Genomic DNA, 26,001 nt, shown 5'->3' on the forward strand with positions numbered 1-26,001 from the left:
CACATGGCTTGAAGTCAGAAGCCAATGGGTTTAAACCCCACTCCTGATCTCAAACAGAAACTAGGCTGACCGTCCATTGTAGTAGTGATGGAATGCTGCAATTCTGGAAGCACGGCCTTCCAGGACTACCTGTTCCACTGTGCACAAAAGGTTCCCCGGTACCATTCGATGAGGGGCATGGAGTTCTCCAGATGTCCTGGCCAATGTTCCTTCTGCAACCAACACTCTGAAAAAGTTGCTGGACATTCAACTCATTGCTGCTTGTGGGATCCACACATGTGCAAATCGGCTACTGTGTTTATCAATGTAACAGCAGCTGAGCTTCTGTGGTAGCCGACTGGTTGTGAGGCACATTGGAGCAGCATAAAAATTCAATTTCCAAATAGAAATAATTTCAATATACATTTTTATTTGGAACACTCTTCCAACTCAAAAGAAATTCCCTGATTTTAACCCAGTGTTAACATTAACAGCTCCCAATTTCCCCCCACCCTGCAAATGCAGGATTTCCTCCCTCCCACCAATCTGTATAAATACTGAAATAGACAAACTCTTATTTACAGACACAAATAGTTCACAGGTCAGCCCAAAAGTTAAAAGGTCACTGGCCAAAGCAGACAAATATTTTGGAAAAGAAAAGCAGATAGTATTTAAAGGCCTAGTCTTCTGCTATCATATACCACCCACATCAATCTGTCACTGATTACAAAACCACCACTTGGAAGAAATATGATGCACACCCGTTTCCTCGTGTGGCATGTGATTCTGTAGGACTTCAGTGAATCATAGTGCTTTGTTCCTTAAGTACAAATCAGTTCTTCACAGTACCCTCCCTCACCCCACTAGCTGTTACAATGGAAGATTATCACACATGGAATGGAAATCTACTGAATACAATGCCTGTGTGAAAGCGTGATGTGATGTGTTTAAGGAACGCTTCAGAGTTAGAACCATTATTACACATTACGCTCGTGTAAAAAAAATTCAAAAACATGGTAACTCCTTTTTGATATACATTTGTGTCCCCTTGACCTTTATGAAATGGAGTCCAATCACTTGTGAAGCAAAAGCACCGCTACATGGCGATGCATGTCAGGGCTCTTGCGAACACCATGGTTACAAGAATGGGACAGATGTTCTGGTAAAGATGCACTATTAATGGAAATGAAAATTCCAAGGCTGCAGCCTGAGAGTCCAGAATCCTGCTGGCTCTGACACCACGGACTCCCAGTAGCTTCCATCTCCAAAAATCCCATCAGAAAAGAAGCGTCAATCATAGTCTCTCAGGATTGCAATTTCAAAGGAGAAAACAGAAGGATGCCCCATGTCAAAACTGAACCCAATTGGTGCTCTGGGCCACTTGGTTCGTAGCAGAGCTGCAGAACAAGAAAGTTAAAAGTTATCAGAAGGCATTTGTACAAAATATATTTTTAGCCATTTATTTTCATGAAGATGGCAATTCCTGTACCATCCCAGTGGCAAAGAAAATTTTTATCTCAAGTCTGGGATAGGTTCAGACCCAGATTCCAGACTGAAAGGACAGAGTCCCAAACAACCCACTGCACAACAGAATCTTGAAATGAAATGTATTAAAATTATTTTAAGTCTGGAACAGATAGGCTAAATGGTCCTATCAAGTTCGCCCAGAATCCATGTATTCTATCATGGACTTACTTTCCCTCTCTGCCACCACACTCCTTTAAGAAACAGATCCAAGTCCCAGGCAAAAAAAAATCACTTGTTAATTTCTCTTTAAAGTCTATTCCCCTCTAAAAAATCAATCCAGGTCTGTTTTTAAATACAGATTCACCTCTGTTGTGCATGTCCACTGTCTTTTAGAAACAAAAGTTTTGCCTGATCTTTCACCCTGATGAGGTTTGCAATCTTCTTAACTGTTTTTCCAAGAGCTTTCACTAGCCATTTAGCAGAATGGGTAAAACCTTTTGAAAAGTGCATAAAACATGCAAATAATGAATGTAACAAAAATAGGTTTGTCTAACAGCTTTTGCTCACAATGACACAGTGTGGTCTATCAGCATTCTAGAATATTTTTCTACTGGTATTGTATTGTGACTCCCCATCTAGTACCTCATTAATTATTTAATGTAAAATCTTTGGCAACTGCTGACTATTTCCTGTACTAAGTAAACACAACCATAGTTGTCTTGATTTTGACAAATATTATTATGCACTTATTGTATACACTTATCCCTCGTACAGTGCACCAATGTGTTCCCGAAAAACAGCGTGCTAAATGAAAAGACGCCAAACAAAAATAATTCTCCCATTAAGAAAACACGTAATAAAGGATGGGTTGCATTCCTGACCTGTAATTTTTAGTTTAAGCTGTGAGCTGACTGAATCTGGTTGCTCCGCCTGTCAGACACAGGGATCTGCTGTCTGTTCACATGGTGGTGGAGAGTGGGGAATGGTGGAGAAGTAACTCGGCCCTGGCAACATGCTGCTGACGGGCAGTACACAGATGCAGAGAAAGTGAGGACTGAGTACCAGGCCTGGAGACCTGGATTGCTAACAGGCCCGGAATCTCGGCATCTTAACCGGCAGCAGGTAGAGTCTCAGGAAGGCTGGAAGCCTGACTCTGGCTGGAGTTACTGCCAGGAGTGCCTAGAAATTCGTCCTTGTCCCATTGGGAGCGCCAGGGAATCATTCCTGCTCCACCAGCAGAGACTGGGAATCCATCTTTGTCCCATCATCAGAGGCTGGGGGGATGAGTCACTGCTCACCAGGAGAAATTGAAATATTTCATTTCCTATCAAGACAACCTGGAATGTAGATTTATTAAATCTCAGGAGCAGTCCATTCAATCCCTTGAAGCTCACCAATTGTGCAAAACTGAAAATTGAGGTTGTGGATGGCAGCGTTATTCAAAAAGGTTCCTGTATTTGAAATAAAAACAAAAAACTGCGGATGCTGGAAATCCAAAACAAAAAACTGAATTACCTGGAAAAACTCAGCAGGTCTGGCAGCATCGGCGGAGAAGAAAAGAGTTGACGTTTCGAGTCCTCATGATCCTTTCACAGAACTGAGTGAATATAAGGAGAAGGGTGAAATATAAGCTGATTTAAGGTGGGTGGGGTGGGGGGGGGCTGCAGGGTGCGTGGTTGTAGGGACAAGCAAGCAGTGATAGCAGCAGATAATCAAAAGATGTCACAGACAAAAGAACACAGGTGTTGAAGGTAGTGATATTATCTAAACGAATGTGCTAATTAAGAATGGATGGTAGGGCACTCAAGGTACAGCTCTAGTGGCGGGTGGGGTGGAAAGAGTAGCAGGGCATAAAAGATGTAAAAATAATGGAAATAGGTGGGAAAAGAAAAATCTATATAAATTATTGGAAAAAACAAAAGGAAGGGGGAAGAAACAGAAAGGGGGTGGGGATGGAGGAGGGAGTTCAAGATCTAAAGTTGTTGAATTCAATATTCAGTCCGGAAGGCTGTAAAGTGCCTAGTCGGAAGATGAGGTGCTGTTCCTCCAGTTTGCGTTGGGCTTCACTGGAACAATGCAGCAAGCCAAGGACAGACATGTGGGCAAGAGAGCAGGATGGAGTGTCAAAATGGCAAGTGACAGTGAGGTTTGGGTCATTCTTGCAGACAGACCGCAGGTGTTCTGCAAAGCGGTCGCCCAGTTTACGTTTGGTCTCTCCAATGTAGAGGAGACTGCATTGGGAGCAACGAATGCAGTAGACTAAGTTGGGGGAAATGCAAGTGAAATGCTGCTTCACTTGAAAGGAGTGTTTGGGCCCTTGGACGGTGAGGAAGGAGGAAGTGAAGGGGCAGGTGTTGCATCTTTTGCGTGGGCATGGGGAGGTGCCATAGGTGGGGGTTGAGGAGTAGGGGGTGATGGAGGAGTGGACCAGGGCGTCCCGGAGGGAACGATCCCTACGGAATGCCGGCGGGTGGGTGAAGGGAAGATGTGTTTGGTGGTGGCATCATGCTGGAGTTGGCGGAAATGGCGGAGGATGATCCTTTGAATGCAGAGGCTGGTGGGGTGATAAGTGAGGACAAGGGGGACCCTATCATGTTTCTGGGAAGGAGGAGAAGGCATGAGGGCGGATGCGTGGCAGATGGGCTGGACACGGTTGAGGGCCCTGTCAACGACTGTGGGTGGAAAACTTCGGTTAAGGAAGAAGGAGGACATGTCAGAGGAACTGTTTTTGAAGGTAGCATCATCAGAACTGATGTGACGGAGGCGAAGGAACTGAGAGAATGGGATGGAGTCCTTACAGGAAGCGGGGAGTGAGGAGCTGTAGTCGAGGTAGCTGTGGGAGTCTGTAGGCTTGTAATGGATATTGGTGGACAGTCTATCACCAGAGATTGAGACAGAAAGGTCAAGGAAGGGAAAGGAAGTGTCAGAGATGGACCATATGAAAATGATGGAGGGGTGGAGATTGGAAGCAAAATTAATAAATTTTTCCAAGTCCCGACGAGAGCATGAAGCGGCACCGAAGTAATCATCGATGTACCGGAGAAAGGGTTGTGGAAGGGGGCCGGAGTAGGACTGGAACAAGGAATGTTCCACATACCTCATAAAGACACAGGCATAGCTGGGGCCCATGCTGGTACCCATAGCCACACCTTTTACTTGGAGGAAGTGAGAGGAGTTAAAGGAGAAATTGTTCAGTGTGAGAACAAGTTCAGCCAGACGGAGGAGAGTAGTGGTGGATGGGGATTGTTCGGCCCTCTGTTTGAGGAAGGAGCTAAGGGCCCTCAGACCATCCTGGTAGGGGATGGAGGTGTAGAGGGATTGGACGTCCATGGTGAAGAGGAAGCGGTTGGGGCCAGAGAACTGGAAATTGTTGATGTGACGTAAGGTGTCAGAGGAATCACGGATATAGGTGGAAAGGGACTGGACAAGGGGAGAGAGAAGGGAGTCAAGATAACAAGAAATGAGTTCCGTAGGGCAGGAGCAGGCTGACACGATCGGTTTACCGGGACAGTTCTGTTTGTGGATTTTGGGTAGGAGGCAGAAGCGTGCCGTCCGAGGTTGGGTGACTATCAGGTTGGAAGCTGTGGGAGGAAGATCTCCAGAGGAGATGAGGTCAGTGACAGTCCTGGAAACAATGGCTTGATGTTCAGTGGTGGGGGCATGGTCCAGGGAGAGGTAGGAGGAAGTGTCTGCGAGTTGACGCTCAGCCTCCGCGAGTTAGAGGTTAGTGCGCCAGACAACAACAGCACCACCCTTGTCAGCGGGTTTGATGACAATGTTGGGGTTAGACCTGAGAGAACGGAGTGCAGTAAGTTCAGAGAGAGACAGATTAGAATGGGTGAGAGGAGCAGAGAAATTGAGACGTCTAATGTCACTCCGACAGTTCTCAATGAAACGATCAAGAGAAGGTAAGAATCCAGAGGGAAGGGTCCAGGTGCAGGGAGAACATTGGAGGTGGGTACAAGGATCCATTGAACGGGGAGAGGACTCCTACCCAAAGAAGTGAGCACGGAGACAAAGACGGCGGAAGAAGAGTTCAGCATCGTGCTGAGCCCGAAATTCATTGAGATGAGGGGGCCCGGCACGATGCTGAACTCTTCTTCCGTCGTCTTCGTCTCCGTGCTCACTTCTTTGGGTAGGAGTCCTCTCTCTGTTCAACGGATCCTTTTACCCACCTCCAATTTTCTCCCTTCACCTGGACCCTTCCCTCTGGATTCTTACCTTCTCTTGATCTTTTCATTGAGAACTGTCGGCGTGACATTAGTCGTCTCAATTTCTCTGCTCCTCTCACCCATTCTAATCTGTCTCTCTCTGAACTTACTGCACTCCGTTCTCTCAGGTCCAACCCCAACATTGTCATCAAACCCACTGACAAGGGTGGTGCTGATGTTGTCTGGCGCACTGACCTCTACCTTGCAGAGGCTGAGCGTCAACTCGCAGACACTTCCTCCTACCTCTCCCTGGACCATGTCCCCACCACTGAACATCAAGCCATTGATTCCAGGACTGTCACTGACCTCATCTCCTCTGGAGATCTTCCTCCCACAGCTTCCAACCTGATGGTCACCCAACCTTGGACGGCCCGCTTCTACCTCCTACCCAAAATACCGGTAAACCGATCGTGTCAGCCTGCTCCTGCCCCACGAAACTCATTTCTTGTTATCTTGAGTCCCTTCTCTCTCCCCTTGTCCAGTCCCTTCCCACCTACATCCGTGATTCCTCTGACACCTTACGTCACATCAACAATTTCCAGTTCTCTGGCCCCAACCGCTTCCTCTTCACCATGGACGTCCAACCCCTCTACACCTCCATCCCCCACCAGGATGGTCTGAGGGCCCTTAGCTTCTTCCGCGAACAGAGGGCCAAACAATCCCCATCCACCACTACTCTCCTCCGTCTGGCTGAACTTGTTCTCACGCTGAACAATTTCTCCTTTAACTCCTCTCACTTCCTCCAAGTAAAAGGTGTGGCTAGGGGTACCCGCATGGGCCCCAGCTATGCCTGTCTCTATGGGGTATGTCTAACATTCCTTGTTCCAGTCCTACTCCGGCCCCCTTCCACAACTCTTTCTCCGGTACATTGATGATTACTTCGGTGCTGCTTCTTGCTCTCGTCGGGACTTGGAAAAATTTATTAATTTTGCTTCCAATCTCCACCCCTCCATCATTTTCACATGGTCCATCTCTGACATTTCCCTTCCCTTCCTTGACCTCTCTGTCTCAATCTCTGGTGATAGACTGTCCACCAATATCCATTACAAGCCTACCGACTCCCACAGCTACCTCGACTACAGCTCCTCACACCCTGCTTCCTGTAAGGACTCCATCCCATTCTCTCAGTTCCTTCGCCTCCGTTGCATCAGTTCTGATGATGCTACCTTGAAAAACAGTTTCTCTGACATGTCCTCCTTCTTCCTTAACAGAGGTTTTCCACCCACGGTCGCTGACAGGGTCCTCAACCGTGTCCGGCCCATCTCCCGCGCATCTGCCCTCACGCCTTCTCCTCCTTCCCAGTAACATGATAGGGTCCCCCTTGTCCTCACTTATCACCTCACCAGCCTCCGCATTCAAAGGATCTTCCTCCACCATTTCCACCAACTCCAGCATGATGCCACCACCAAACACATTTTCCCTTCACCCCCACTGGCCGCATTCCGTAGAGATCATTCCCTCCGGGACACCTTGGTCCACTCCTCCATCACCCCCTACTCCTCAACCCCCAACTATGACACCTCCCCATGCCCACGCAAAAGATGCAACACCTGCCCCTTCACTTCCTCCTTCCTCACCCTCCAAGGGCCCAAACACTCCTTTCAAGTGAAGCAGCATTTCACTTGCATTTCCCCCAACTTAGTCTACTGCATTCATTGCTCCTAATGCAGTCTCCTCTACATTGGAGAGACCAAACGTAAACTGGGCGACTGCTTTGCAGAACACCTGCGGTCTGTCTGCAAGAATGACCTAAACCTCACTGTCGCTTGCCATTTTAACACTCCACCCTGCTCTCTTGCCCACATCTGTCCTTGGCTTGCTGCATTGTTCCAGTGAAGCCCAACGCAAACTGGAGGAACAGCACCTCATCTTTCGATAGGCACTTTACAGCCTTCTGGACTGAATATTGAATTCAACAACTTTAGATCTTGAACTCCCTCCTCCATCCTCACCCACTTTCAGTTTCTTCCCCCTTCCTTTTGTTTTTTCCAATAATTTATATAGATTTTTCTTTTCCCACCTATTTCCATTATTTTTAAATCTTTTATGCCCTGCTACTCTTTCCACCCCACCCCCACTAAAGCTGTACCTTGAGTGCCCTACCATCTTAATTAGCACATTCGTTTAGATAATATCACTACCTTCAACACCTCTGTGTTCTTTTGTCTGTGACATCTTTTGTTTATCTGCTCCTATCACTGCTTGCTTGTCCCTACAACCACACCACCACCACCACCCCCCCACGTTAAACCAGCTTATATTTCACCCCTCTCCTTATATTCACTCAATTCTGTGGAAGAGTCATGAGGACTCAAAACGTCAACTCTTTTCTTCTCCGCCGATGCTGCCAGACCTGCTGAGTTTTTCCAGGTAATTCTGTTTTTGTCCTGTATTTGAAAACTGCTCTAAAACTAAAAAGCTTTTTAAACCGGGGACTACTGTACTTTGTTTTTAACCATTTTATCTTTACTGATGTGAGGTTTAAGTGGATGTTTAACAAACCTGGTCGCTGTTGCAAAGTCTCCCCACAGATCAGTTGTGGCAGTATGAGAAGCCAAAGCAGGAGATGGTTTTGGGACATCAAAGCCTCCCAGCAGTTCTGCAAAAATCATAGATCAAATGAAACCAGCAGATACTACCCAAAATTAAACGAATCAATCAATCAATGAAATATGTTTTCACAGAGGCAGTACACACCAGATTTATGAATTAACCCTGCAAGCTCAAAGGGTTCTGGGTGAATCCACAAGATCATGGCCATAAAAATAATCAGATAACAAGTTTGGGCACTCGCAATACAATTGACTCCACCTACTGAATATAGCCAGTACAATCATAGTCTGTAATGCATTAGTGATGTTCAGCTGCTAGGACAGAACTGTGCTTAATCTGGTTTATTCCTTTAAAGCTACTGCTCAAGCAATCTATTTAGACCACTTCCTCAAAGAGAGAAATCCAAGCAATTCTAGCTGCTTTTAAACTCAAAACAGTGAAAAGAACCTAGCATAAAATAAGTAGGTGTCTCCCTTTCAGATTATTATACCCAGAGAGAAAATGAGTATTGTTCGGGATACTGGTTAACAAGACCACAGTGAAACTCATTTCTCTGCTGGAGTACTATACCTGCAGGAGGTGAGTGCGTAGGCTGTTGCATCATACCCTGTGACCCTGGCGGTGGGAGCAGGATTGGCGTTTTAGCCCCTGGAGGTGGTGGGAGTAGGCCTATTCCAGTACCTGGTAGACGAGGCTTAATTGATGAGTTTTCCTTCTTTCGTACATTCTGAAAATGAAAATGTGTTGAAAATTTGGTTTTGATTAAGCTAAAATTGCATAAACAACAAACAACATGAAACATGACAAGTTTCAATTTTCTCCCCTTCACCTTGCATGCAAGTGCTGGCTTAAACTGCAGTACTGACACGTGCCTGCCAGATGTCTTTTCATACCTGGCCCATACAAGCAATGTAGGCTATTTGACCATGGTCCAATTCTGTCCTCGTTGACAATGATGCATGTACTTTCCAGCAATCTCTTTGAATAACAATGAGCAGGATCACTGGTTAACGTTTCACTTCCTTAGCTCAAGGGACAGTTGATACCTCTACTAACAGCAGTTAATTCTTCACAGATCAGGAATCGAATTTGGTACCTGCCTTATTTGTTGGAAGATTTTATGAAGCACACATCTGCTTCCCACCCCCACTCCCCTGGCCTCAAGTGAAAACAGGCCATATTATAGCACATTTATACTTGCGATTATCACCAACCTTCATATCAGAATAAAAATCCACATACCACAGAAATATGGTCAGAATTCTACTTATAGAACTCTCTGCCTTATCATATTACTATGACATAATTTGCAGACGTCAGAGTTCTTACTTGTTACAGAGCCACAGTTCTTTGCGGCATGAATTTTCCAGTCTGTCCCTCCATACTCAACTTATCCACCAAAACCCATTTTTCCCCCAAACTCTCCCATTAAAAGGCCTACCCACCCTGGTCTTATTGTCTCACTGAAATGCACCTACGCAGTACTCAGACTCCCCATCTTCTCCATTTCTTTAACTCTCTCTCTACTGAAGCCTCACCTCACCAGTACCCAAGTTTGCTCTGGATACTATTAAAACCAGGCAGGCCTGGTAATCCATGCATTTATCATACTGTGCATGTTCTTGTATCTGATTTAAGTTTACTTTTTGTTGTTTAAATTTTTGACCTCTGGTTACATAATCTTGTCTTAAATAATAGATGCTTCTGTTGTGCCTCACCCCAATATTTAGCTTGATGGTCTGTCCCTCTTTAAACCCCAAGTCCAATTTGGGTCCGGAGTCTGGATTCTGAGCTTGTTTGGCGAGTTCACTCTGCTGCTTAACCCATCTACAAAACAAAGGAAATGCAACCTGTTGCTTTGGAATAGCTGAAGCTTTGTAAATCACAACTTACAATAAAAATTAGATCTTAAAATTAAATTAAGGAAAAAAGAAATTTGGACGTTTATTTTGTTGCATTGTCTTCATCAGTGATTTGAGTCATACGATTCATTCCATGATGTCCAAGTGTTCGGTGTACGAGTACTTTGAAAGGTTCCAAAACGAAGCTAGCACAGTGCTGTAGTTTCTGCCATTAGAGTTGAAACATGGAAATATGATCTTTCTTTTGTGATTAAGAATATATTAAAAGCCTACTACAATTTGCTCCATGGACTTTTGACAGGTCTTGCAATTTCTCGATCTCAATGTTTGATCCATCTCTTCGGAAGTCCTTGATCAAAATTTGTCAGGACTGCGATGTCAAGCAACTTACTTGAAGTGATCCTGGAGACCGACATTAAAATCAAAAGCATCTCCCCGGTCAACAAATCCAATGCCGATGAATGCTCGTCTCCCTGGAAAGTGAAACAGATTTTGTCAAATGATACAGTATTTCACATCTTACGTATCCTCTTTCCAGGCAGTAGAGAGTGGCCTCATCAATGTGACTGAGAGACAACCTTAAAGTACCACCCATAACTTTTTCACTCAAGAGACTACAGTGAGCCAATCAGCCCCTCCAACCTATTTCAGCATTTATGTTGTAGCTGATTTGTACTACAACTTCATTTACCTGCCTTTGCTCCTGATTAACTGACCCAGAATGCACAGCCTTTTGCGATTGAGAGTTCAGATTTCCACTATCCTGTGAGTGAGAAAGTATTTCCTTATTGCACCCCTTAATGGCCTAGCACTAATTTTATGATTATGTTATCTTATTCTGGATTCACAAATCAGAGGAAAGGTTCTACGTATCGACCCTACTTAATGCCTTAGTCATTTTAAATATCTCGATTAGCTCATCCCTCAACTGTGTGAACTCGCTGATGTAAACCTGGAGGTTGCTGTTTTTGAGGTCACCAGCTGCACAATACAAATATCGTGCAGACACAAGATTGTGTAGATAACAACAGCTCAATATTTAATTTCCATATTTTACATGTGTATTTGGGGACAGCAAGTCTCACAAATTTAAATTGCCCTAACCTAGTTACATAGTGGGTTCTCTTACAGCCTTGTGAGTAAAGTCACCTGGTGTTAGATGACACAAAGCTGGGTGGAAGGGTGAGCTGTGAGGAGGATGCAGAGATGGTTCAGTGTGATTTGGACAAGCTGAGTGAGTGGGCAAATGCACAGCAGATGCAGTATAATGTGGATAAATGTGATGTTATCCATTTTGGTAACAAAAACAGGAAGGCAGATTATTATTGGAATGGCTATAAATTGAGAGAGGGGAATGTGCAACGTGACCTCGGTGTCCTTGTACACCAGTCGCTGAAGGTAAGCATGCAGGTGCAGAAGGCGGTAAAGAAGGCAAATGGTATGTTGGCCTTCATAGCCAGAGGATTAGAGTACAGGAACAGGGATGTCTTGCTGCAATTGTACAGGGCCCTGGTGAGACCACACCGGGAATATTGTGTGCAGTTTTGGTCTCCTTATCTGAGGATGTACTTGCTATAGACGGAGTGCAGCGAAGGTTTACCTGATTCATTCCTGGGATGGCGGGACTGACGTATGAGGAGAGATTGAGTCAATTAGGATTATATTCACTGGAGTTCAGAAGAATTGGAGGGGTGGTGGGGGGGGGGTGATCTCATAAAAATGTATAAAATTCTAACAAGGCTAGACAGGGTAGATGCAGAAAGGATGTTCCTGATGGAGGGGGCGTCCAGAACCAGGGGGTCACAGTCTGAGGATATGGGGTAGACCATTTAGGACTGAGATGAGGAGAAATTTCTGCACCCAGAGTGGTGAGCCTGCGGAATTCGATATCACAGAAAGTAGTTGAGACCAAAACATTGTATGTTTTCAAGAAGGAGTTAGATATAGCTCTTAGGGCGAAAGGGATCAAAGGGTATTGAGTTGGATGATCAGCCATGATCATAATGAATGGCGGAGCAGGCTCGAAGGGCCGAATGGCCTACTCCTGCTCCTAGTTTATATGTAATACGCTTAAGGCATACTGTCTACAGGTTTGACCACTTTTGGGCACTGAATTAGTTGATCAGAGTCTGACAGGAGGTGATGGCTGGGTTGGGGGGCGGGGGGGAAGGAATCTGTAACAGGGACACAATTGGCCTTTGTCTCCCTAAGCTAGGGAAGGAGAAAAAAATCAGTGAATGCAGGTCTGTTCACTATTCATTGATATATGGGGGAAAGAAGGGATATGTGTGAAACGATCTTGTTTCCCCACCCTTCATTACTTAATGATGTAAAGTAAGAGTGAAAGCTCCGCTTACAATACTTTAAAATTACAATCTGTACTTCAACCTAGGTTAAAATTGCCATTAATATATTATTTTTTCTCTCCCCTCTTTTGAAGGTTGTGGGTTTGTATCACAGTCTTAGGTCTTGAACACATGTTCTAGACTGAGGTAAGGCTGCAGTGTTTTAGATACCATCGTTCAGGTGACGTATTAAGTTAAGGTTCTTTCTGCCCATTCAGGTGGACATTAAGGAACCCATGGCACTATTCAAAGAAGTGCAGCAAGCTCCTGGTCAACCAACAGCCAAATCAGATTAACTAATCTTATTATTTGAGGGATCTATGTGCGAAATAGTTTGTATTCATGTTCAAAAAGCAATGCACATCAATGTTTTCTCCAGGCTGCACGAGTAGGCATCAATCGGGAATGAGCTGCATAGGGGCCAAGTTGTCAAAAGCAGTGGTCCCTTTAATATGCAAGTTTGTGCAGCCAGGCGGCAATTTAAAAGGGAGCGTGTAGCAACAAATGAGCAGTACAATGTGAAGGTTTTTAAATGCTGTAGGAAGTAATATTACATTAAAAGTGATGTAAATACAAGATGGTGTTATTGAAATTAGAGGGAACATTGGTGCATGTTAGGAATGAAAACAATTTATTTTCTGTGAACCATTCAGCGATTCTCTGAGGCATTCAATAAGGCACAATATAAATATAAATCCATTCCTTTATGCTTGGTCTCTTTTGCCCTTATTGTGTTACTTCCCACTTGTAATCACTGGTCACAATATAGATAGTCTTCTAATGGAACTTGGAAGTATAAATTAATTGTAATGCTGAAGATGCTGTGAATCGCTTTTGGCAGCTGAAGCTACATAATCCAACAAAAACATTCACAAGTTACCCTGAATGCCAAAATCGTGCAAAAATCCACATCTTTCAGTACATTAGTGAAATGCTGAAGAGCTAAGAGTTTCAGACACAGGGCCTGAATAAAACCCCAAAGTAAAATTACCATTTCCATCTTCGATACGAATTACAAAGTATCTACTTGAGTCGACAACACTCTCAACTGCAATCCCAGGAAACTGGTCCACTGGGGACTGTGCAAACAACTCTCCTGAGGAGAAAATAAGCCAACAATACAAGGTTAAACAGCATTTCAACTAGCATATCAGCAACAACTTGTGTCATCCGAAGTCAATTTTCTACAGCGGTTAACGCGGCCTCAAGAACTCACTACAGAGCATACTTGCTAAACGCATGTAGATATCAAACCACACTTACCAGGAAACAAGTGCTTTCCCACATACAGTTATCCCAGGTACCTTGAATAATCACATTATAGTAAATATTTTGATGTCAGGAACGTGGGTACTATTATTTCATTTGATGATATCTTGGGAGAAGTATTACAAGACAGCACGAAGCTCCCTTGAAACATGCTAAAATCACGGTGATAATCAGTGGTCTCTGCTGCCTATTCAAAAAATGTTATGTTGACAGAGTACATACACCTTTATTGAGCTTACCTCCTTGAGTGTAATGTGACCAGGGCACTCCACTGGGCCTGAACAGTATGTATACTATTTTTTTGGGGTGGTGGGAGAGTTTTCTGTGAAGGATTCAAAGTTATAACTGGGCTCTCTGAACTGAACACCCATCATCTCACAGTCAACTTGAATGTTTGAGTTGCAGCAAATACCTGAAATCCTATCTTCCAACTTAATGTAGGCAATATTTCCTTTCGCTGTTATCCGGAGTCTCCCGGTCCAGTCAGGTTGGTCCAACTTCCAATCCGCAGCTCTGAGCAGGAAAAGGGGACAGTCTTACAGCAAAGCTACTCAGAAACAAAATACCCTCTGCTCATCGGTGCTACTGCGTACGGCAACATTGATTTTTACATATTGAATGATTGACACCAATCATAATCAGCAGTCAACGCATTCACATTGGTCAGCCCTTCACACTTCTGGCACACAAACACGCTCGTAGGTTTATCTCTCAACATCGGAATTTTTTTTTGAATGTTTTATGATGTTAAGATGCCACATAAATATAAAATGTTGTTGTTAGGCGTGTTTGAGTAACAGGCAATGACCTGAGGCCAGTACCCGCATCACTAGTCAGGGTGAACCTAAGCTGGAGAGTTTATTCTTTGGTTAGTAATAAAAGCACATAATAATGTTCTCCCATCACATAACTTGTTAGTTTCCAAAATAGTCAGATTGGCCCAGATATAATTTGGTGCATGGAATTACTTACAGGCCTACATCTGAACACTTCAGCACCCCATTATGTAGTCCACTATTCTAAAGAATATTTTCTCCCAGAAGTCATCAATTTACAATGTTTCTCCCATCCAAAACTTGTTTAAGAGTAACTTCAAGTACTCGACATGATCACCCAGAGCAAAGCGGAGAAGTGTGATCATCCTCCCTGATCACAAACTTATGATCTAGGGACACTGATTCATTGTCGCACACTGTTCCACAGGCCCAAATATCTCAGGCTAGTGGTCATTACTCATATATAACTCCAAATAACATTGCCACTTTATTCCAACAGCGGAGGCCATATCAGTCAAGTTTCACCCTGCCCTTCTCTAACATCCACACAGCAGCATTTTCCAGGAACCTTCATTAGTTAGTGATCAGAAATCCTAGCTGGTTTATTCTCTTCCTTAAGCTGGGGACGTCAAATTGCTGCCTTGGCACAGATCAGATCACTAAGCAATGACTAGGGATCAAACCTGGGATCATCAGGGTCATATGACTCGTGTTTGGCTCAATTTCTTATGAGATATGCACAATAGAGTTTGAAAAATCCCCTTGTTGCCTCTCTAAACAATGCAATTTGGGTAGTTTTCTTGGAACCCATGGGCTTGTGTGTTTCAGTTACTGAAGACAAAGACGGAAACACAAGAAGGTTTGGCAGTGTGCCAGGTTCATTAATTTTCAGGAGCTTGCACTGTTAAACAATTCAATTGTTCTATGGCACTGCTATCTATGCTCAGTTTTGTATTCTGCACACAAAATTGTTGAGTATGTCATAAAAATATAATAATTTTTATAATATTATTGTAATTTATTGTAAAGGGAAGTTAATAGTGGGGCTTGGATTAGTTTCTATGTATAGCTGTATGGCGGTTTTAATTGAATTATTGACAGCTAGTCTGGGTGCTTTGATGTATCAGAAGGGAAACTAGATTTGAAATGCTAAATACACAAACATGGTTGAAGTTTTAGAATGGGAGGTGTGAAGAACATTTGCATTTTTAGATAAACCCGAGTGGTGAATTTCAAAGAGATGGTAAGGTGCTACACCTAGCCAACAGAGGCTAAGCCAAACAGTGTTTTTATTTTTCCCCCGAAGATTACTGATTATGTGGGTGCTATGAAAGATCTATATTATGGAAAAAATAAAGTTGCAAAGACATATTGGGCAATGGGATTTACATTAAAAAGGGAGGAACCTGTACAAAGGAGATGAGGTTATGTGTAAAAAGAAGGAATTCTAAGATCTAACAAGTGTGAAAAACCACCAGCCTCTATGTACCAAGCTGCTATCTCCAGGAACAGAAGCTAAGAGAACTCATTTTAAATATCACTGTCCAGGGTATTGTGTGCTTTGCCTGGGTCTGTTGAAATCTATGCTGTTTTACTATTGCCTTAATGAAGGTGTAACTGGGAGCTAGATTAATTAGGGGATTTAGGAGTTATCATAGTTGTAATTTGTAGACCTATTTATGTGCTTAAAATCATTTATTTTATTTATAAATGTTTAATTTAGTTTTGTAAAAAACCTGAGACTTGGTGGATTTATTGCTACTGAATTCAAGGCACACATCTCAAAGTAAAAATACAAATTGCAAAACAGTTGAGGCAGCTGTTTCAAGTTTCCCCCTGGGATTTGAGCAGCTCAGCATTTACCATCCGCTATGCCATAACAAGTACAAAAAAAAAATTAAAAACAAGATACAATCCACTCCAGGAGCAAATGGATATAATTAAACACGACCCAAGCACATCCTAGTAATGGCTTTCAGTTTCTCTTCCTCCTTTTGCCATCAAGAATGTGCGATACAGAAACTCCACATTTAAAACTAGTCACAGATTCCATGCATACAGGCCAGAAAAAAAGCATCTCTCCCAATCTAGCACTATCAGCCCAAGGTGAAATAAAAATTAAAAGAAATACAGAAAGTTAAAATGAATCCTTACATTCTAACCGCTTAATCTGGTAAATTGGGTTTCAGCTGTGATCCAGTGGGTAGCACTCGCACTTCAGAGTTAGAAAGTTGTGGGTTCAAGTCCCACTCCAGAGGTGGGGTTGATCGCAGGTCTTAAACCAATCAGTGGCCACTATGCTATGATACTGTTTGGTTACCTTTATCGCTCCTACGTTTATCACCAAGATTCAGGGCAAGCTCATCAATTTCTTCTAGGATAAAGGAGGCCTTGTATTTCTGCTGGGGTTCTGGGTTTCCTGTTTGCAGTCAGACGCTGCTGCCTGTGCGCCCAGGTTGCGACTCTCTGCCTTCAGACCCTGCAGAAATATCTCAAGATGGAAGATCCTCTCAAATGATACGCGCTGGCTATGATTTTCTTTTGTCAGATATAATAACGGAGCAATGATTAGCAGTTCCTTTTCACCAAGCTGTATGCTGTATACACACAACCTCATGTGACTTTTCTATCTTTTAACAAGGTCTTATCAGGCTCTGAAACGTGATTACATTCAGATGGCAGAGGAAGTGGCTAGCTTCACACAGCAGCCAGATGACAAACAACACTTCTGTGTAGCTGGCTGGGGCAACACATAGGTGATGGAGCTGAGGGCCCAGACAGAGTCAGGACATAATAAATGGCAGCAAAGTAAAATTTATGTCACTGGAACTGTGACTGATGTCCAGGTGCTGCACCCAAACCGTGCCCAAAGTCACAGCTGTTGAACCTCACACTCGGTTACATGGGTCAAGAAGTATGTGGACAGGTTCAGCCTAATTTGCACTCACTTGGGTGGAGTTTCTCATTGGTGGGAGACCTCAAAACCTTACTCAGGAGCCTGTGCCTCATAGCTTGAGCCATCACACAGAAACTACTCCATTGTATTCCACAGGGGTTTCCTGTACAGGTGGATCCTGCACACTCTCCACTTCCTCACCTTTCCCCATCCTGGCAGATCATTTTTCTACAGGGGCCCAATACAGGGCTTTTAATGCAGGAATCCAACCCTGCATCGCTGAGGATTTGGGGTGGAGTGTGTTACATGGAACAGTAACATGCAACTGTTTTGTTCAAAGCATCTTCATGGATTCCCAGGTAGTATCTGATTTTTGCAGCCTAGATGAGTCCAAGGCACATGTACCTATTCAGTTTGACAGGTTGCAGTCCTTGTATAGTTACCTTAAAGGGTTGCTCCTTAACCTTTAGTTACAGTTCAACCCCAATCTTTGGCTGCCCTGTGCAAAGTGGTTGAATAAAAAAGACCCACTCCAAAGACTCAAACACAAAATCTGGACTGACACTAAAGTGCAGTACTGAGGGAGTGCTGGACTGTTTAAGGTACTGTAATTTGGATGGCTGTAAAGTGATTTGGGATGTCTTCAGGATATGAAAGGCACTATATATTTCTCTTTCACTATTTGCAATTATTAAAAACCTATGTCTCACACATTTGGGGAATACAAGGGATATCTCCTGCACCTGTACATAAAAACTCTGCCCACATCTCATGTGGATGCTGACTTTGGATAAATGCATTAAAATGTTGAGCCTAATTTTTTTTTTTAAATATTACATTCCCCCATCTCTCCTGAAGACAGTGATCCTTTCAAGATGCCCTCCAGGAAGGAGGCCACTCAAGTGCTCACCCTTCATGCATGAACCTGGACCAGTTATTTGACTGCAATGAAGGAGAGCTAACCCAATCCTCATGTCCACAGAAAGGCATTTTCAAGCAGGAGTGAGTGATTTGTAATCAGGAGCAGAAAGGCTGGCTAATTTCCCCTTTCCCATACCAGTTGAACACATCTAACTTCCACACTGGCAATGATCAGTTAAGTCAGTCAAGACAATATTAGGACTTAGGTGATGGTTTACTGGACAGCCTTATCACTGCACTCCTTTGTGCTTCAGGGACTTGGACAACCTACAGTAGGCACCTCAAACCCAGAGGAGTGCCATCAGCAGGGTGTTTGCAAGATCCTCCAAATCTGATGGCAAGAAAGGCAGTCCTACAGTGCCCTTTCCCAAGCCAACATGTCCAGCGTTGAGTCACTAATCACTCGAAACCAGCTCTGCTGGCCAAGACATGTCATTCACATGTTTGACAGCAGACTCCCAAAACAACTGCTCTACTCAGAACTCTTTTGTTACAGGAGACTCCAAGGAGGACAACAGAAACGCTACAGGGATGTTCTCAAAGCATCCCTGAAAAGGTCAAACATTCCTACTGACTCATAGAAGTCCCTGGGCTGTGATCAAACAAAACGTTCATTCGGGAAGACAGCGAACACATTGAGAGACATTGTCGGGAACACAGAGGCAAAGTTGAGACGTTGGAGAGGGCACACAGACTTCCAAACAACCCATCTACCTGACCTTCCAAGCACCACGTGCCCGCATGTGGCAGAATCTGCAGATGTGTTGGACTTATCAGTCATTTTAGAACTCATGGAACCAGAATGGAAGCATGTCATCCTCAATCCTGAGGGACTGCCGAAGAAGAGGAGGAGAACCTGGAATTTCTGTGGTCTGTTTTGGCCCACTTCTATCCTGGCCTATGAATGAAGCAATTGAACCAGTAGAGAAATTGTCAAGAAATGTCATAAGTGAATGCTTATTTATTCCTGACCTTTCAGCCATGACCTAATTAAATGGCAGAACAGGCTTTAGGGCTGAATGGCTTATTCCTGTTTCAATATCACAGTTCTGTATCCTGGGACAGAATAAGGAATTGTTTCACACGGCGTCCAGTCTGTGTCACATATAATTATTGGTGTTAATTATGTCTAATTATTTATAGGTAACTTTCTTTCTTAAACTGCTTTTTTCATTTAGTTGTAATGGATTATCTTGCTCTGATGTGGAGTTTTAAAAAAATTGCTTGTATGTTCTACTTCTTGTTAGATGTTTCCTTCCTGCATTTGTTCCAATTCTTCCTCCACATCACAGTTCTCTGATCACGTGACACATAGTTGGCATGCACCTCCAGCATGGTTCAGACTGATTTTGTGTTTCTTGGTAAAACCATGTCAGCAAATAATCCCATCATTTATTTGGTATTCTAGAATAATGTTAGATTCAGCAAATAAATTTGCAAAGTCAACACCATTTAGGAAAATAGTGTCTAATAGCGTGAACTCTACACCACCTAGTAAATGGACACTACAAGTATGAGACTGAACCACACTGACTAGGGTCAGCATCCGGCTGTTGCAGTGCAGGCATTATAATTAACCCCACATCTCTAAACTAGAGTGGAGAGAGGGAAAAATAAAACTAGTCAAGGTTCTCGCTCCCGAATGTTATCCAGTGAACGTTGCACACGTAAGGACATTAGGTAGGCACAATTTGCATTTATGTAATTCCTTCAATGTAGAAAATCATTCCAAAGCACTGCACAAAGACACAATTAGCCACAAATGGATGCAGAGCCAAAAGAGGTATGGTGAGGAGTGGCACACAGGTTTGGGGTACAAGCAATTTTTTAACCCCCGAACAGAACAAGATAATCCAATAAAACTAAATTAAAGAAATCAGTTTAAGAAACGTTACCTATAAATAATTGGGCACAGTTAACACCAATAATTACATGTGACACAGACTGGAAGCAGCGTGAATCAACTCCTTATTCTGTCCCAGGATACAGGACAATGATATTGAAAAGTAAGGATGATGACAGGGGAAATTTTACAAAAGGAGTTGGAGGCTAAGCTCAATGTTGAATAAGCTGCCGAAGTTGTGACCAGTCTGAGACAGTGGACAGGCAAAAGACTAAGAATCAGTGGAAAGGATACAAAGTTTGTAGCAGGGGCTAAAAATAATGGTTTTGACTTTCACAACATTTATTCAAAGGATTATGTAGATCTTAAACTGGATGTTGGACAAGCAGTCTGACAGCAGAGAGGCAGTGAAGGAGTAGAGGGAGGTGGTGGAGAGGTAGAACTAGGTGTTGTCAGCATATATATATATATATATATATAGAAGCTGACCCCCACAGCTTCGGATGATGTTGCCGCAGGTAGCATGTAAATGGAGGCCAAGGACAGATACTTGGGGGACCCAGAGGTAACAATGCAGCGGAAAGAAAATAATCCCTGGCTAAATAGGCTCTGGCTACCATTTGATAGGGAGAAATGGAAGCAAGTTAACGCAATCACATTGAGCTAGGCAACAGAAGAAACCCAGTAAAGTAGGATGGTACAGACAGTGCCCACCTCCCCAGTCAAATTGCTTGTTCAATCTTTCCAAAGGAACAGTATCTGGCCAGGGTGTTGGGGCCCATGCGACAGTCAGAAAGATATTAAAACTAGGGTGGGGATGCTAAAGCCCTACTACAGTATCAGGGCCAAGACATGCCGCATCATAGAGACAACAATGAATCAGCAAATGGACAGTTACATGAAGCAGGGATCAGTGCAGCTAATGCATCAGTTTGAATGATAAACGGAGTTGAAACAGAGGAAACACTAACAGTACATGTCCAGCAGCAAAGCAATGGCACTGAGTCTGGCTATCTCCATGTTCCCAGAAACATATGCTCTGTGGTGTGACGTTAACCAGCTGGCGTGGCAATCCGTCTGTGGATTCTGCATTTAACAGTCCCTTTCTGTATGTAATTAGTCGGATTCTGCACATCATAATTGTTAGATGTGCCCAAGTAAATATTTATCTCCGTATAAACCAATCGATTTATAAATTAAGATTTCTGCCCATGTTATTTTTCTCACCCAGCAACGTTCCCCAGCTGGGAGGTCAATGGCCTACACCCCAACTGAAGACACAATGTAGCCAGCGATGGAGATGGAAAGCAAAAGTATGGAGTGAGGGTTGGATGCAAGAGATGCTTGGAATCTCATCACAATGACGTATTAGAGAGGAGGAACTGCCAGTTTTGTGGTTGCCTGAGTTTTATTGCACACACTGTGCCTCCAATATATTCTCAATCAATACAAATGAAGCCAGCAACTGACATTCTATTCCAGCATAGCAAGAATTTTGTTTCTCTGTAACTTAAGTATGGATGGATGGTGCAACTTTTCCTGCTCAGTTGATTCTTACCAACCATTTCTCACACATGCAATTAAATAGTGTGCAATTCAGTAAACATTTTCAGTTACACAAAGCTTAGAAATAAAACTCCCAGAATCTAGCTGAGATTTCCAAAGCCCAAGACTCTTGCACTGACTTCCTAAAGTGTAATCAATTCCAGACTCTGTTTTATCAGAACAAAAACAGAATTACCTGGAAAAACTCAGCAGGTCTGGCAGCATCGGCGGAGAAGAAAAGAGTCGACGTTTCGAGTCCTCATGACCCTTCGACAGAACTTGCGTTCGAGTCCTTGTCGAAGGGTCATGAGGACTCGAAACGCCAACTCTTTTCTTCTCTGCCGATGCTGCCAGACCTGCTGAGTTTTTCCAGGTAATTCTGTTTTTGTTTTGGATTTCCAGCATCCGCAGTTTTTTTGTTTTTATCTCTGTTTTATCAGACCCATGCTGTTAAATTACTCCATGACAGACCTGTTGCGATAAACATGGTATGTTGCATGGAAGACTGTAGGTTTGTCGTGCTATTGTGGAACAATTCTAAAGAGAGAATCCTCATCTAACTGGAAACTTTATCTACTGAGGCCTGGAGGATCGGGTTCCTTAATAGCAGCTCGCTTGGCAAAACAAGGTCAAACGCCGTATTTGCATCAAAATAGAAGTTTCTTTCTCAGCAGGGTTGCTCAACCATGACTATTCCAAGACATTGCTGGCTGCCTTCCTGGTTTACACCCCCATAAACTGAAGTTCACATAAAATTCTACTGCCCATATCCAAACTTGCATCAAATCTTTACCCTTCTTCACTGACCTACAATGGGTCACAGTAGCGTGACATCTAAAATTAAAAATTTTTAATTTTTGCTTTCAAATTCCTCCATGGCTTTGCCACACCTATCTCTGTAACATCTTCCAACCCTAAAACCCTCTGGGATATCTGTGCACCTCCAATTCTGGCCTCTTGCACACCTCCAATTTTAACTGTTCCACCACTGGCGGCTATACCTTCAGCTGCCCAAAGCCCTAGGCTCTGGAATTCCCTCCTTAGATCTCTCCACCTCCGTTGCCTCCTTTATAATGTTCCTGAAAGCCCACCTCCTTGACCAAGTTCTTGGTAATCTGTCCTAATATCCTATTCAGTGCACTGGTGCCAAATTTGGGGTTTGTGAAGCACCTTGGAATGTTTTACTGTGTTAAAAGGGGTTATTTAAATACAAGTTACAGTTGTTAATGCATACAGTCTGAATCCAGACCCAGATCTTGCACTTATGCTGAGCTGTTTCCTGTTACACACCCTATATCATGAGTGACTATTGAACAGTTAGCTACACTTTCTGTACCCGGCGCCAGTGGGACCTTGCACAAAGTTCAAAATCCAGATTCTATAGTAACAGCATCCTGTCTGACAAAATGAAACATTTCCTCCGTGCACTACATTCAATAGCAGGATCAAGGTCAGTTTCTGGGTTCATTAATTGTTTTTTTAAACAAGAAAAGATACATTCTATCATCACGCATTAGGGCACAAGCACTCCTCCAGCCTAGTATGATCTGCACTGGCCTACTAACCTAGCAACAGCCACCTCCATCTATTGTTCCTTTTATGCTGCTGTCTAAGCTTCCCCTAAACCAAATCAGTCCCATCTCCTTTTGCAGCACTGTTACCTCAATTTCTACCACACCTGTTTCTAGTGCCTTGGTGACCATTTTTTCTCCTTTTAAATAACACGATATTTCATTTATGGCAAAGAAGGAGTCCATGTCAGTCGCTGATTTTACTGGAAAATATAGGGGTTAAACAGCCAATGATTATTGCCGGCAACTAGAAATTTGACAGTCTAGATTCACATCGGTTTTTGTGTGCTTCCATTAATTTCATTTTGTTTTTGATTGTATTCATATAAGCTGTTGAGATGTGAATTTCCATCCAATTTATAAGCACTGGAAAAATAGGTCAGTATTTTTAGATGCAATTGGGAAATGCAGGCAATTTTAACAAGCAGATGGACATAAACGCAAGAACTCATCAATACATGTTCCCTTCTATCAGCTTCTCAAAACTCTACACATTATTTACCCTATATACAATTCCATCACCTCAGTTTTGACCTTCAATGTGACATAAAACTAACTATGCAATTCCACTCCTGCGGCAATAAGTTCAACACAAAAAGTTCAGGTTTCTGCAGCAAAACCACTTTTAACAGAGTTTCAAACGAACCTTGAATAAGCAAGGGACGCAAAATCAGAGCTTTAAGTTGAAGCAGCTAGCTATCCAAATCATTCCAAATACAACAGATTAACCCAAATGACCTGCGACTGTATATCATATTTTGGTTTATTCCCAGGGTCCTTATTCTTTGGCTGGTGGTGATTCTGAATTTGCTGTTCTTAGTGATCACTAGATTATTTCCAACTAATGGTCAGAATCTTAGTAATGCTCGTTTAGCAAAGGCCAAAACAACAGTAGGATAAGAACACCATTAATAGCCATATCTTATTTAGCAATTTTATGGTACTGTGGATATTTTCTCAAAAGGGAGACACTATTTATCAGCTATGGATAAAAATGAGGCAGAGCAATGACAGAGAAGGAAATAAAAGGAAGCAAATCCTGCCGTACGGAATGCACCATCTCGTGGGAGATCCTGCCTCAAGTATCTAAATATCTGCGGATCGAAAATCGGCCTGTTGAGCCACATGGAGAGCCCGAATACACATCGTCATCGAGTTGAGGGACAACCTGACAGCGACGTTATCAGCTATGAAATTAACAACGTTGATCACTTAACCACCCAATATGTGATTAAGACAGCAATATTCAAAGAGATTATATTTTTTCCATTGTTGATGATCCAAATTCCAGGGTAGATAGATCTCTACCCCCCCCCCCCCCCACCACCATCCACCCGCGCCCCCAATTTGGGATTGTACACATTCACTCCCATGGGGATCATGCCACTGTCCTCTATAACTGTTTCCAGTTTTCCATCTCTTGATGATCTATTTTTTTCCCCCGATCTTGATGTTATTCTGCTCTCTCCTCAGCTCAGTCAAACTCTTACTCGGACACACTTCCTTCATTAGAAACGGGAACTTCCACTATCACTTCGACCGTGGCTCATCCTTAATGCGAGATGTCATGTCGTTCCTCCCAAAGGCTCCGCGACCGTACCTGTAGCCCCGGTTCGTCGCTCTCGGCGGGATCCTGTAAACGTGAACCTCCGGCTTCACACAGAGCACCGACTCGTAATCACTTTCCGCCATCTTACTGCCCGCCGCACCACCGACTACAGGAGGACCCAATGCCGACGCACCCAACAATCGCAGGGCATCACGGGATATTGGAGGAGGCGCCGCCGCCGCCAACACAAGCGTCTGCTGCATCACGGGACATTGGAGGAGGCACCAACGCCAAAGCAGCTGTCTGCTGCATCACGGGATATTGGAGGAGGCGCCCCCGCCGCCAAAACAGGCGTCTGCTGCATCACGGGATACCGGAGGACGCCCTGCCGGTTTTGGCTTCCGCGGCATCACGGGATGTTGGAGGCGACTCTCAGTTTCGCGCGGCACTAGCTGGAATGGAACGTAGCGAAGACCACAGCTTTAATTCATTGTTTATACCTAGATAATGTCTTTATCGCCATCGTGTGTCCAGAGACCAGAGGTTCCCAACTGGGACTTCATGAAGAAGTTTCATGGATTTGCCAAAACACAACCCCGGAGAACGGATAAAAAAAGTAATAAAAACGGAAAATGTTGGAAAAACTCAGCAGGTCTGGAGAGAAACTGGGAGTTCCTGACCACCACCTCGCAGAGGCTGAGCGTCAACTTGCAGACACTTCCTCCTACCTCTCCCTGGACCATGACCCCACCACTGAACATCAAGCCATTGTTTCCAGGACTGTCACTGACCTCATCTCCTCTGGAGATTTTCCTTCCACAGCTTCCAACCTGATAGTCGCCCAACCTCGGACGGCCCGCTTCTACCTCCTACCCAAAATCCACAAACAGAACTGTCCCGGCAGACCGATCGTGTCAGTCTGTTCCTGCCCCACGGAACTCATTTCTTGCTGTCTTCACTCCATTCTCTCTCCCCTTGTCCAGTCCCTTTCCACCTACATCCGTGATTCCTCTGGCACCCTACATCATATCAACAATTACCAGTTCCCTGGCCCCAGCCGCCTCCTCTTCACCATGGACGTCCAATCCTACTACACCTCCATGCCGCACCAGGATAGTCTGATGGCTCTCCGCTTCTTCCTCCAACACTCCCCATCCACCACTACTCTCCTCCGTCTGGCTGAACGTGTTCTCACACTGAACAATTTCTCCTTA

At 43.8% G+C, this 26,001-nt stretch overlaps 1 protein-coding gene across 1 annotated transcript; it reads right to left on the bottom strand.

Moving 5' to 3' along the window:
• Window positions 1-389: 389 nt before the first annotated feature.
• Window positions 390-25,013, bottom strand: LOC121288019 (adaptin ear-binding coat-associated protein 2-like). The gene is made up of 8 exons (XM_041206235.1): window positions 24,839-25,013; window positions 14,099-14,199; window positions 13,409-13,513; window positions 10,464-10,545; window positions 9,929-10,037; window positions 8,781-8,937; window positions 8,160-8,256; window positions 390-1,376 (listed from the first exon to the last, which is right to left on the bottom strand). Exons 1-8 carry the CDS (start codon window positions 24,928-24,930, stop codon window positions 1,328-1,330), a joined length of 792 nt encoding a protein of 263 aa, XP_041062169.1. The 5' UTR covers window positions 24,931-25,013; the 3' UTR covers window positions 390-1,327.
• Window positions 25,014-26,001: the final 988 nt, after the last annotated feature.

This window comes from Carcharodon carcharias, chromosome 15 (assembly GCF_017639515.1).
Source record: "Carcharodon carcharias isolate sCarCar2 chromosome 15, sCarCar2.pri, whole genome shotgun sequence".
Taxonomy (NCBI): domain Eukaryota; kingdom Metazoa; phylum Chordata; class Chondrichthyes; order Lamniformes; family Lamnidae; genus Carcharodon; species Carcharodon carcharias.

What these genes read in the sequence shown, in the direction of transcription:
- LOC121288019 (XM_041206235.1), bottom strand. Translation starts at nt 24,930, where the DNA reads ATGGCGGAAAGTGATTACGAGTCGGTGCTCTGTGTGAAGCCGGAGGTT. An exon ending in GTTGGAAGATAGGATTTCAG is followed by an intron (nt 13,514 to 14,098) that starts GTATTTGCTGCA and finishes TTTTCTCCTCAG; the next exon opens with GAGAGTTGTTTGCACAGTCC. An exon ending in CCATCAAGCTAAATATTGGG is followed by an intron (nt 8,938 to 9,928) that starts GTGAGGCACAAC and finishes TTTCATTTTCAG; the next exon opens with AATGTACGAAAGAAGGAAAA.